The 13,882-nt window shown below is 35.8% G+C and overlaps 1 protein-coding gene across 10 annotated transcripts in view; it reads right to left on the bottom strand.

Annotated features, from left to right (window-relative positions):
* The window catches only part of LOC139810763 (uncharacterized), a 30,069-nt gene that overhangs the window by 14,942 nt on the left and 1,245 nt on the right, over positions 1 to 13,882 (bottom strand). For 4 of the 10 annotated variants that reach the window (XM_071774604.1, XM_071774606.1, XM_071774605.1 and 1 more), the window contains 21 exons: positions 13,644 to 13,845; positions 9,059 to 9,160; positions 8,572 to 8,704; positions 8,322 to 8,485; positions 7,832 to 7,987; positions 7,593 to 7,721; positions 7,108 to 7,305; positions 6,422 to 6,718; positions 5,674 to 5,871; positions 5,012 to 5,158; positions 3,776 to 3,928; positions 3,232 to 3,372; positions 2,932 to 3,087; positions 2,242 to 2,538; positions 1,735 to 1,918; positions 1,534 to 1,653; positions 1,251 to 1,335; positions 1,046 to 1,063; positions 744 to 968; positions 533 to 678; positions 47 to 255 (listed from right to left, as the gene is read on the bottom strand). In XM_071774604.1, the coding sequence (XP_071630705.1) occupies positions 47 to 255; positions 533 to 678; positions 744 to 968; positions 1,046 to 1,063; positions 1,251 to 1,335; positions 1,534 to 1,653; positions 1,735 to 1,918; positions 2,242 to 2,538; positions 2,932 to 3,087; positions 3,232 to 3,372; positions 3,776 to 3,928; positions 5,012 to 5,158; positions 5,674 to 5,871; positions 6,422 to 6,718; positions 7,108 to 7,305; positions 7,593 to 7,721; positions 7,832 to 7,987; positions 8,322 to 8,485; positions 8,572 to 8,704; positions 9,059 to 9,160; positions 13,644 to 13,664 (3,279 nt within the window). In that variant the 5' untranslated portion in view covers positions 13,665 to 13,845. Of the gene's footprint in view, positions 1 to 46; positions 256 to 532; positions 679 to 743; positions 969 to 1,045; positions 1,064 to 1,250; positions 1,336 to 1,533; positions 1,654 to 1,734; positions 1,919 to 2,241; positions 2,539 to 2,931; positions 3,088 to 3,231; positions 3,373 to 3,775; positions 3,929 to 4,200; positions 4,283 to 5,011; positions 5,159 to 5,673; positions 5,872 to 6,421; positions 6,719 to 7,107; positions 7,306 to 7,592; positions 7,722 to 7,831; positions 7,988 to 8,321; positions 8,486 to 8,571; positions 8,705 to 9,058; positions 9,161 to 10,718; positions 11,210 to 13,643; positions 13,846 to 13,882 lie in introns of those variants that run through there. The other 6 variants (XM_071774602.1, XM_071774603.1, XM_071774600.1 and 3 more) reach the window with 6 other exon arrangements.

Below are 13,882 nucleotides of genomic sequence, written 5' to 3'. Positions count from 1 at the left end.
TCCTCTTGTGATCACGCGGCTGTCAAATTTATAGATTTATAATTACCTGCAAGCCAACTTTGATTTTCTTCGTTAACGCTCCCGGTGGAAAAACTGCCTGCACATGGTTCGCCACGCTGGATAACAAAATGCAACCCTCGGCACCGATAACGTGAACTTCTTGCTTGATTCTGGTCACAATAGCAAAATACTGTGGAAAGTCTGTGGTGATTATGCGAGTGATTCTGCCCGAGTGTGCAACGCTCATTTGAGGATCTGAAAAAATAATGGTTTTGTTTCATTGTAATGATACTATTATATTAGAATTAATATTTTCAAGCATTTATTAAACATTTATACTGTATATTAATTAATTTAAGTATATTTTACTGTATATTTTACTCGAAGCAAGACAACTTGTCTCCTAAATTACGCATAACTAGCTATGGAGAAAGTAACAAGAAATGAAAATTTCAAAGACTGTGATAAATATTTGAGATGCAAAGAAATAAAATTTGACGTTGCAGGTATATCAATTTCTGACAGTATATACCGTAAGGCGTATTAAGGAGAGTATCATCATTATCCACAGAGTTATCGTGTTCCTTCCACGTTTCTCCATTTTCACTTCGCAGAATAATAATTTCCCGTTCTTTCCCGTGAACAGACGCAAAGTGCGGTATGTCAATTAAGACGGGTCTGAAATCGATTTATTTCTTAACATATCTAATGTAATGAAATTATATTAGATATTAGATTATTACCCTAAAAATCTTGCGCTCACAGGACCCATCTCGATAATTCGAGTGGCAAGAGCTTCCCCTTCCATCAAAGGAGGCGGATTTGCAACTTTATTTGCTTTTACTAGTCTACACGTTACGCGAATCGGCATCGTTGCTCTTCGAGGCGGTACAATAATACGCACACCGCTGTGCCTGCATCCCCTCATGGCACCACCACGTGCATCCACCAGAAAGCTTATTAAAAATCTGTAAATCCAGATCTTTGTAATTCTGCATATTTACTCGTGTATCTTTTTTTCAATTATCCGCTGTTTTATACTTACGATCTGAAGTGCAGCTTCCTACAAAGAAAAACATTCTTAGATCGAGTCTGAATAAAAATCTATAAATCTTTAAATTTTTAAAGAAGTTTTTTTTAATTATTTTAATTTTAAACAAATAAATGACAATTATTCTTTGCAATTACATAACATAAAATTATATAGATGCGCACATTATCTTATAGAACAAGAATTAATCGATACTCACCCCAGATTCAGTCCATCGTTATCAAAATTTTCTGCTAAACAGTAATTATTGCTTTGTGTAAATTCCTGCTTTTCTTCTTTTGTAACTAAAATGAAAATAATTACAAGTCTCAGGCATGCACTATAAAACTCTTCGAAACCAAGTTATTTCGTTCTACAAACTGCTTTATAATATATTGTTATTTTTATTTAAATGAAATTAAAATATATACAAGCAGGAAATATCAAAAGGATGATTTAAAGGCTAAATTGTTGGTCTCTAAGAGTTTTTATATTTTTTTTACCTTGTCTGTGCACCGGGTCATCTCTAGTAACATCAATAGGCAGCGAATCATCCCTTAAACTTTTCATCAAGTCTGCCGTGAGATATCGATAAGGTTGTTCGCTAATTAACGCATCAGAACCTGAAAAGAGAAATTTTTCTTTGCAAAATGCTTCATTATTTTATATTATTATTATTATTATTTGTATCTGTGCGCACGTACCTCCTTCGTCTTCCGAATCAGACATAAAACTAGTCTCTTGCAAGCTTTCTGGGGCTATTACTTTGTACTTTTCCTCCCAGTTTTTGTTATCCGGAGTCATGCTGTCGTAAGGCAATCCTTTCAGCACTTCCATCACAGAGATATATCCTAATTTTTGTGCTATGTTCAGTGCTGTTAAACCATCCTGCAACAACAAGTTTTATAAATTTATCAAAATTTAGTATTACAGAATTCATATTTTTTTTGTAATATTTTAGAATCTTTAATTTGTAATTTTTTTTTTTTTTTTAATTTTTATATTTATATTATCTATACATATATTACATATACGTATCTGATAATTGAAGAAGAGCTTAGCTGTCTAATTATTTTAGGAATATACAAATTTATAAAATTGTATATTAAGGCAATACTTGGATTAATTATTATTAATAAATTAATAAATAGGCATCAAAACAATAATAAACGTTTTTATAATCGCATACATAGCAATAATATATTTCTTACGTTAGTACGCGCTTTATGTGAAGCATTTCCTTCCAACAAAGCGCTGACGATATGAGCATGACCCTGTTGGGCAGCCTGATGAAGCGGGGTGTAATTCTGATTAGTTCTAACGTCAATCGTGGCGTTATGTTTCAACAAAAAGCGTATCATCGAGAGATTTCCGAAGTGCGCGGCCACGTGTATCGGTCTGTAGCCAGTCTCTGTTTGACTCTCAACGTCGGCCCCGTTCTTCACCAAGATAGAGGCCACCCTAATGAAATCTTCTTGGGCGCATAAATGCAACGCCGTGAGTCCGTTCTGATAGATAGATAGAATGAGAATATAATACATCCGTTTATAATTTCGTAGAATTATAAAATGTATATTAAAAATGACGATTTATTCTCGAATTTATTAAAAAGTTAATATTAAATATTATTTAAAATATTAATTTCGACAATTGTAAAAAATAAAAAATGTATCTACAAATATTAAAAATAATTTTAAAAACATTTCGAAAAAGAAGTTCAAGAAAACAAATCTATGTGTATTTTATAAAAAATTGTAATTTTGTGGAGTAAGAAATAGACTAACATAATAAGTAAATAAATTAAATAAAGAATGATATATAACGAGCTCTGGTTGGGAGCATGTAGATCTAAAATCGAAATCTATATACATGAAAAATATTTGAAGGAAAAACTGATTTACCTTGGCTTTGTGATTAGGATTGGCACCGTGCTCAATTAGCAAATTTGTCATATCATAATGTCCTTTCTGCGCACTCAGATGTAACGGGGTGAAACCCGCTTTGGATTCCGCGTTTGCGTTTGCCCCACTCTCCAAGAGAGTAGAAGCAATGTCCATCTAAACGTGTGAAAGAGATGGTTTTTTTCACAAAATATAGTTAACAGGCAGCAATAATGAACATTAGAGCAGAGTAATTAATGCGTTAGAGAAAACATTTCAAGAGTTATTTTAAAATTTGTCACAGTTTCGAGATAAGTTTACCTGGTTTTTGCGAGCAGCGATATGTAGCGGAGTGTGTCCATTTTGCGACGCAAGATGAGGCGACGCTCCTTTTTCTAATAAAAGAGTCGCAACGTTTGGATGATCATAGTGACATGCCAAATGCAAGGGTGTGATATCGTTCTGAAATATCAAGCATATGTTCTGCATAATTCAATGGAACCTGTTTAAAAGTTCAAAGATAATTTATGCAATATAATATCGCGTTGTATAAAGAAAAATATAAAAAAAAATTCCAGATTTTTAGACAACGATTTTGACATTTAAAGACAACGATCGATCTTCGACTTTTTTTAGAGATCTGTCACCTTAAGTTCTTTACTTAGAAATTTTATAGGTAGTTCTAAAAAAAGAATAACATTGTGCAATTGCTAATATAATAAGAAATAATATTAAGGAAATAAAATTACTATATAAAATAAAGAATATCGTGTTCTCTCTCTCTCTCTTTTTCTTTTGCCTAGATGTCTGAATGTATTTTTTTACACAATTCGATATTGTAATTTGCGTAGAAATATACACGAACCTTTCCTTGGACATCGAGTTTGCTTTCTTTTTGCAAGAGTATATTTGCAACATTCATATTTCCGTATTTAGCCGCGATATGTAAGGGTGTAAAGCCGTTTTTCGTTGCAGCTTTAAGAGAAGCATTGTTCTCCACAAGAATGGCCGCCACCTGCTTGTCAGAAAATTTTTTGTGTTACAAAAAAAAATTCTTCGGGATCTGTCTTAGCCTTTACTTATACACTTTTGCAGTACAAGACAAAGCAGACGTTTCTTTTAATTATTTCAGATAATTACTCTTTTACTTATTTTACTTTTAAATATAAACCTTCTTTCAATTTCTTATAATATTTATATTGCTCAATAGAGTAAAACTTTCTTTATATTGCTATATAGAGTGATTTGAAATAATATTACGTATTAAGTTGAATAAAAATTTTGGATTACCTTCCACAAGAAAGATTAGAAATGAGGAACTTATTGAAAATCAATATATTCGTGTGTTCGAGCGACATGACACAGTTACTAAAATAACGATAATTTTCACAAATTAGAACGATCGGAATTAGATGAATGTTTGTTTAATGACTTTAATCACGTTTGTGCAAGCTCTACGGAAAGCGTTAGTAAATTATTTATGAGGCGCGCAGAAATATAAGAGGAACTCAGATACGTTTGGTTTGACGCAACGCTTGACAATCGATATCGAACCTCGGAGGAATGAAGCGATTGCCAAATGTCACGGGGTGAAATTACGTCCAATCTGGCTACCTTCGTGTAATGAGATTATTAAAAAAAAAAAAAAAAATACATGATGACAGAGAGGCGGAGGGGAAAGAAGCGGCGATAAGATAAGCAGAACGGATTTCCATAACGTAGTTTGAGAAATATGAAAATTATTCGAGTATGCGTAAAAAGTAAAAATATGAAGAAATAAGGTAAACATAAAGAATAAACAACGTAACGAAAAAGTTTATTACATTAACGGATACAATGATGGATAAACGTAACATAAAATGTATAATCAACGTAAACAAAATTACATTTAACAGAAGGTGTAAAACAGAATATGTGCGAGATGTGAGACCAACGATGATGCGAACGATGTGCACAGGTAATAACGATAACGACAAACGTGTCCGCAGCAGCATCTCTCTCCATCCTAAATGAGGTACTCGCGTTGCCGAGTCCAGAACAAATACGTTCTGTTTTGCGTGGCGATGTAATCCGCTATTTGCACGCACTCTTTGTACATTACCTCCTCTTGACCCTCCTTCGCCGCGATATGAAGTGCCGTGTACATATCTTTCGTAGCGGTGTCCACAGCCGCGCCGTGCTGCAGCAGCAGCATAACAATGTCGATATTTCCTAATCGAGACGCTATATGAAGCGGTGTTTGCTGTTCCTACAAAATAGCGACAAAACGGTATTAGAAAATGCGATAAAAATTTCGTTTCTTGCGAGACAATAAGGTGAAAGCGTGAAAGTGATGTTGCGATGAGACTCTCGTGATTAGAAAAGTCTATTTACAAATCGGATCGTGTGTTCGTTATTCTTGTGCCTTAAAAGATTTAAGTGATTGAAGAAGAAAGCGTGAAGAACAACACTAGATTCATCTTACTTGCAATTGGAAAACCGTACACTTTAAATTTTATAAAATCGCCAGTGAGCGAAGTTAAATTTTGGACTTCGGTATATGAGACTGGTTAATGGCTCATGCTTTTGTATAAAGGGGTGCGTATGAGTGATCATTTGTATGTATATGACTTTCTAGATTATAATTTTTTGCTTTTAGGAGAGGTACTCGATGTCGTGTCAAGCTAAACAAGCAGTATTCATTGCGGCTGTAGGTCGAGAAAGCGGCAAAAAGGGGGGAATCGTTTCGGAATCGGTTTCAGAATGCAACACGCTCTTACTTACCCTTGCACGAGCATCGACTTTGGCACCATTTCTTAGCAAAATTCGAATAATGTCTGTTTGATTAGCTCTAGCTGCCAGATGCAGGGGTGTTTCACCCCTAACAGTTGGCACGTCAGGATTGGCTTCATGCTGCAGTAGGAATATCACGATATTCATACACCCCATAAAACTGGCCACATGTAATGGAGTCAGTCCGGACTGCAAAACACATGTATTGTCTGTTAATATTTCGACTTCTCGATATGACTCCAGAATTAATTCCATCGATTTGTCTTTTTTTTATCGTTGTCTTTATCGTTCCGGCAATCGGTGTCTCGAAATTTGACGAGGAATATAAATACATAAAAATGATCGTGATGGAAAGAAGATCACGCCGATTAATTTTGTCAGTTTTATTATTAAACGCACGACCCTTTAACCAGTCTTTGAGATTTATTGATCGGTTTTATTTTTCCGGGGCACAGAAGGACGGATGAAGATTATTCTTAACAACGTTATTCTTAATCAATGTGCGGACACATATCAATGTGACTTTTTAATTGTACTCCAAATATACTTATGTTCGCGCGTTAAAACGATCATTTCTGTGCAAATGCGATCGATATCACAATTTGGCTTCGTAATATTCCGTCGAGCTCGTTGCTAATGACATTATGTGAAAACATATTTGTGATGTACGAGTTGCGAGGAGACATTTATGAAAACATGATTGCGAGATGACAGTGCGAACGAAGAAACGTTGCGTTACCTCCGTGGTCGACTCGATGGACGCGCCGTGCTTCAGCAGGAGTTCCACCACTTTGATGCGGTTCTTCTTGCAAGCGATATGGAGCGGCGTGAAGCCATTCAGAGCTCGAGCGTTCGGATCGGCTTTACGATCGAGTAGCAACTTGGCGACCCTAACGTGACCGCAGTGTGCGGCAACGTGGAGCGAAGTCAGATAGTCGATGGTCACTTCGTCTACTGGCGCCCGATGGTACAGCAGCACTCTTGCAGCATCCACATGATCTCCTTGAGAGGCCATGTGTAACGGTGCCAGCCCATTCTGCAAAGAAGATAATTCTTAATTTATGACAAAAGAATAGATCGTGAAATATACATGTGTGTCTGCTGTAAATCACAAGGAGAATCAGAATCTGGTAATTAAAATTTTTTAACAACTGCAATTCTGGATATAATATTGCAGCTTAATCTTAATCTGATAATGGATAATTTTAATCTTAAAATTTTATTTTTCAGTTTTGATATTTATTTTCTTTCATAATTAGCATTATACACATGTATCGTAAAAATATTATAGAAATAACTAGAAAGAGATGAAATATTATAGAAATAACTAGAAAGAGATGCGAGAAAAATTATTTGAAATTTGCAAACTGATCGATACGAGAGAAAACTTAGCGGAGAGCGGAGCGTTTATTTGTTAGAATATACCTTAGTACGCGCGCTGATCGGCGCCGAATGTTCAAGAAGCGTGCTGACAACCTGTTCATGTCCCGATCGTGCTGCGCAATGTAGCGGAGTTAAACCGTCTCTGGTTTTGGCATCGATTTGCGCCGAGTTTTCCAACAATATCTTAACCATATTATTCTTGCCCCACTTTGCCGCCACGTGTAGCGGGCTTATGTTATGCTGAGAAAAATACATTATGTTTAAAACTATTAGACTATAATATTAAATTTAACTGTTTAGAAAATAATCAAAACTGTACTTCTGAGAGAGAAATAAAATATAATTTATTATTATATGTCATGTTTAAAACGTATAAGCTTACGTTATTTTAAATCACCATTCTACATTCTTAGAATACGTTATATCTTCAATTTAAAAAATTTAGATCTCAAATTATTCTTAAATTGTCTTGTGTTTTTTTTTACTTTAAATCACTTTTATCATAAAAATTGCCGAATGTATTTTACCTTAGCTAAATAATTTACATCGGCTCCTCGTTTTATTAATAACCGTGCTATCTCCTCGTTTCCATAATGAGCGGCGATGTGAAGAGGGGTGAAACCACTCTTCGATGTCACGTCGGGCTTATGGTCGTTCTATAACATTCAATCATTATATCGACTTAGTATTTTAATTCGCTCAATTGTTTCGTATTTTTAATACAATTAATTTTTGCTTGATATACAAATCTGCTTTAAGATCTTACTTGTAAGAGCAAGTCAGCGGCTTTGCAATCATCCTTCTTGGCGGCGATATGGAGTGCCGGTAGTCTGACCTTGCCCTTCGAATCGTTCTCTAGGAGTACGCTAACCACCTTATCATGGCCTTGCTGCATTGCCACAGCGAGCGGTGTAAATCCATCCTGAAAAACGTCCAAATAAATTTATATTTTATTAATAAAGCTCTAAAAGTCTATAGAACAAGATTACTAAATTGTTTGATTAAAAATATAAAAATGTAATTGTTTATAATTCTTATTATACACATGTATACATATGTATACATATATATATATATATATATATATATATATATATATAACTTGCAGTTTATTAAAAATTTAAAACGGTCCAGATTTTCTTCGCTGCTATTAGAAAATAATTTCTGTAGGAATAAAAATTGAGCTTATTGGAGTTACAATCGTATAAATTTGCAATGAAGTGATCTATTTTCGAAAAAATATAGATCAAGCTTACCTCAGTCGCGAGACTTTGATTCGCTCCATTGTTGAGCAGGAGTTTGACGACCTGATCGTGATTCTCCTGCGCAGCCATGTATAAAGGAGTGAATCCGTTTTGCGACTGGATATTAACCTCGGCACCATATTGAATAAGTATATTGACTATTTCGCACTGGCCAGCTGGAAATAAAGTATGCAAAATTATGTATAACTACAATTATAATAGCGCATTCTGTGCAATGGGAATTATCGTTCTTTTTTTTTACCTAACGAAGCTATGTGTAACGCTGTATTTCCTTTCTTCGTCGCCGCATCAACCTTTGCGCCCCTCTTTAATAACTCGGTTACTATTTCGACGTGACCATCCTTCGAGGCTAAATGCAAGGCATTTAAACCATTCTGCAATGAGATACAAAAATTAAACCTTATTATTATTATATTCAAAAATATTTTTAAATTAAATTAAATTATTTTATTTTATTTTATTAAAAGTTAAATGTAACAAAAAATTAAAATGAAATAAATAATTAAATTCAAATTAAATAAAAAACTTTTATTTTATACAGACGAATTTTCGTGTTTAATTTTTTTATCACTAGCGAAGAATTATTTTATTGATTTATACAGTTACTTATATAAAAACTGTTAATTATTATAAAATTTAATTATAAACTGATATTAAGGTTTAATTATGCAAAAATTCACGATAAAGTACTTTAATAAATAACTTGACATTTTAAGTTTAACGCTTACCGAGTTGGCGGTATTAATATCTAAATCAGTATCGAGAAATTCGACCACTTTCTCGAGGTTGCCGGACCGAGCAGCGCGAAGAAATGCTGTCGTGTCATCAGCCTAAAATCAAATATTTTTTTCTTTAATAAACGGCTGTAGAGACGAAACATTTAGAGGTACGTAGAAAGGACAACATGGAAAATAGAGGGACAGCGATAAAGTTTATTAAAAAAAAGACGAAGATGCATAATATGGTTATTTATATAGATATGATGTACAAGTAACCCAGTTTGTGACGGTGCAACCCTGTCCTTTTTCTTTTACCCTCGCGCACTTTAACACTTCGTGCTCATCGTTATTATCCTTCTCATTAATCATCAACGTTATTTACATTCCAAAGCAGTACAGGAACAAGCGTGCCAAATATTTACAAAAGCTCATTCTTTTTTTGCAGATAAGTTTAAAATTTTTCGAGACCTACATAAATCTAATAGAATACAAAAACTTAAAGAAATTTAAAGAACGTTTATAAAATTAATCGATCTTGGAGCAATATTAATTACATGGAATATAGAAAGTAAAAGGAAATCGAAGACAATTACCCACAAAAAATTGGAAAACGAATGCGTCATTAATCTAAAGTTAAACCAATTCGTTTAAAAAATTCGATTAAAGTTAACCAATTCGTGATTTTCTGGTTTGCTTTCTCGAGGAAGGAGAACCCCGTGTATCTCGCCCCTCTGCCCACAACACCCGCTGTGAATCATCACGATATAAGGAACCATGTCGGCCAGGTGGTCTACTCCGCGTTAACGCTATTTGCGCGCGCGCGCGCGCGCTATACTCCGTCACCCTGACCTTTGACCGGTAGCTTCTGCCGCCCTGCCGGCTCTTACACCGTGTCTCGATATAGCGTTTAACGAATCGCGCCTTTACAGCTTTTCGGTCGCGATCGCTGCCGCCGCGTTTCTCTTTGACATCGATGCGCGCCGTATTCGCCGGCTGTCGCGCCTGAACGTCGATCCCATCTGGTTTATTTTGCGCATCGCCCTGATAGCCCACCCTCGTTCTGTTACCATCACGAGGAAGTTCTGTTCCACGCAATACCCTATTGCTAATAATATAATCGGAAATTGGTATAATTTTTGGTACAATTTAACGAGTTCAGATTCTCATGCGACTTCCTTGCATGTAAAAAGTTAATTTCTATATGATAATGAAAACGTAACATAGCTATATCGAAAGACATCTCTCCCCTTTAAATATACAGTATGGAATTTGTGCTCTACAAAAGTAACACAATTTCGGATCTCTATTTAGAATTTGAAAAACATTAACAATCTCCGACCGGCTATTGCGATTCCGATGTAATAACTGTATAGATATACCTATCACTTCTTGACACTGGTGAATCATAGTATCGCGAGCCTCTCGAAGAGCGATGAATCTTGCGATTTATTCCTAGAGCTGAGAGTTAGAGGTGCTCGAAAATATATATTCCACCGCTCATTGTCTCCTTCGATCGGTCAATTCGGAGTGGACGAGAAAGAGGGTGCATGCACGGAAGAGAAAGAGAGATAGAGAGAGAGAAAGAGAGAGAGAGAGAGAGAGAGAGAGAGAGAAATGGAACGCAAGTGCCGGCTCCGAACCGCTATGCCGCTTCCGTTGAAGACCATACCTGACTGGTATTGTCGGTGACCATCGCGACTAGTGGCTGGGCCAGGAAAAGCGCCCTTCGAGCGCGCTCGGGGGAGCCCGACGTCGACCGTACGCACGCACGAGACGCTCGTCTCTCCTTTCAACACCGACCGCGCACGTTACACCACCATTTGTGCACAACGTCCCTCGGGGGTGCGCACGGTAACGCCAGGAAGAGAAAGCGTTAGGCGGTAGGAGCCGCCCTGCGGGAAATACGCAACGGCGCAGAATCGAGCGACAACGATCTCGCATATAGAGGGAACACCACACGGGGGTGGCTTGCACCCGGGGGGTGGTTTTGCCGGCTCACTCGCACCCTCCTTGAGAGGCATATGCGTCGTCCCCGTCTTCCCGTCTCGCCGGTGTCCCTCTCGCGCCCTTCTACTACTCGCGCATTGTTCCCGCTTTCTCTCTTACTCCGTCGTATTGCGTTGTGCTCGCTGTTTTAGCAGTAAAAACATTTTTACTTTACTTTTTACATCTCCTTCCCTTTGCTTTTGTTGCTACTTTTGGAACCTTGACAGATCGGCACTTTGAATTGCTGTAGGATGCATATTGCGCTCTATATATGAGATGCATTGTATTCTATATAAGTATATTTTATTTAAAAAAAGCTATCTTTCGATATCTATATTTTTTAATTAACACTAGAACTTGCGGATATTAATTTTTATTTTTATTTATTTCTACCGAAGAAATCTTAGAAAGGAAACAAATTAATAAAATTAATCATCTACGTAATTATAATAAAAATCAGGGAAAATTTTCAGAAATTAAGATGTTTTAAAAATGAGTAGATACTAAATTATTGAAAAATGTCAAACGTTTTTGTTTAATTTAAACGTGTTTATTTAATTTATTAAACTGATATAAAAATATAGAATAGGAGAAACACAAAAGGAATTTAATTTGTGTCTGTTAGCTGCTCTGTAAAATAAATTGTTCAATCTCCCTTTAATAAAAATCGAAATGGTTTCTCAATGTATTTCACTTTTTGCTTTTTTTAGTATTTTATTCTAAAACACAATAAGCCTTCTCTCATCCCTCCTCACGTTTCTCATTTTATCCTATCATCGCTACGTCCGACCTTTTCCTCCGATCTGGTGTGCGTGCATGTGGAACAGTTTATAGAGACGTTATAAGGGTGTGATACGTTCGCTGTGTGTAGAATCACCATTGAGCTAGCTTGGATTACCGACGGGGAAGGTGGAAAGAAAGAAAGGTTCTGCGAAGGAAACCGTACCGGCGAGTCCGGCGACGATAGCGCGCACCTTCTCGCGTGCAAGGATATAAGGGGGTTGCGAGGATTGTGTGTACAAGTGAGAGAGATGCATTTCGTATTCGAGCCGCCACGTGCAAACACACGTACCATCCATGCCCGGGGTTATTTTTCTTTCAATCGGGGAATGTAAAGACACGTGGCCGAATATACACGAGATTGAACTGGAAGAAAATTGCTACTCAACGCAAAATATATCTTCTTAAGCCATGGAAGCTCGAAATAATGTCGCACATGTGCGAAAAATTCGTAGAATTTTTAAAGGAAAAGTTGCGAAACATAAAAACTTGATATATGAGAAATGGAGCCAAGTATACTATAACAAGAATTATACACAGGAAAAAAAGAAGCGCCTCAAATCAACACTGATATACTCGTATGTACGCAAAAATATGTAATCTTGAAATGAGACTATATATTGCATTAAACGACAAAAACTCGCTTGAATGAAGTCATTTATATAGTTAAACGAAGTTTTATATAGTTCAACCAAGAAAAAAAAGTTAAAACAAAAAATTGAAATTGTTATAAAAAGATTATACATAGTATATTGCTGCGTATATATGAGTATATCAGTATTGATTTGATACTTCTTTTTTTCTGTGTAATATAAATAGAAAATAATCAAATAATATTATAATTTGAGGACATACTTAACTTTTTTAGCTATTAGTTTCATTTTTCAACATATAACTTTTTAGTTTTTTTCAAATTTTCATGTATTTGATAAATAATGAACAATATATATTAAAAGACCTATTTGTAAATATATCAAATTAAAATGCATTAGTTTACTAAAAACTTTGTGTTGCTAATATTACGGAAAATGGGGCAACTCTAATCAAATCACATATCTTTAATTTAAGATTTAAGCGATGAATTCGAAAATAATTTTACACCATTGATTATAGATTAATAAATTTGTAAATCACTCTTAACTCTTTCTCTTTATTTTCTCTTATATCTTCAACATTTGCAAAAAAAAAACGATATATTAATTCTACATTGGATATTGTTTAATAATTGTTATTTGTGTAACAAGTGCTGTAAATAAAAAAAACGCTCGCCTTCGGCTCGTGCGTCAACTCCGCACCCGTGAATTTTCATCTTTACGCACGGCTTGCACACCTTATTTTATGTTGCAAGTGCGTGGAAAGTGGTCTATCATGCACGCGTAGCGTGCGTAATGGGCCACTTTCCATGCACGTGTTGCATAAAATTGTTTGACACATCCAAAAATGACGCATTCGCATTTTATGGATGTCATTAAATTAACATAGATATCGCCAATCGATTAAAATGCCAAATAATCTAAAGCAATTATATAATTATGTTGACGGATCTCACTACAGATTATATTATTTACTCGAAGTTATAATAACTTTTCGCTTGCGTAAGTCATCGCACTTGAAAAAGCGCGATGACTTTAAAAAATAATTTCAGCGTCATTACGGTAAACGGTAACGTCAACGTCCTAAATCGCATCTTGAGAGAAATAAGCAGCATGTGTCGTTGCACATTGCGATCAATAAAATCTTTACAGCCGAGCTTGTGTGGCCGCAAGTAGGAAGAACAACGTTATGTATGTATGCGCGTCACCCCGTCGCATACATCCCTCGATACAACCTTGCACTCGCGTGACTTCATCCAAGGCCGCGACCCCCCGACTCCAGCATGCTGCCACACTTCTCGTACCCTTAATTCTCTTGCGCACCAATCGGCTGTGAGATTTCACGGATACATAGAGGTTCTGCCCTTATTATCGCGTCCAGCAATATTTTTTCTGTGCAACATTGTTGACAATAATTCTTGATCGAATTGCTATCAACTATAAGAGTTAAATTATTTTTATTATTTTCATGTTA

Source organism: Temnothorax longispinosus, chromosome 3 (assembly GCF_030848805.1).
Source record: "Temnothorax longispinosus isolate EJ_2023e chromosome 3, Tlon_JGU_v1, whole genome shotgun sequence".
NCBI classification, from domain to species: domain Eukaryota; kingdom Metazoa; phylum Arthropoda; class Insecta; order Hymenoptera; family Formicidae; genus Temnothorax; species Temnothorax longispinosus.
Note: the sequence above shows the minus strand (reverse complement) of the source record. Positions and strands in the feature narration are given on the sequence as shown.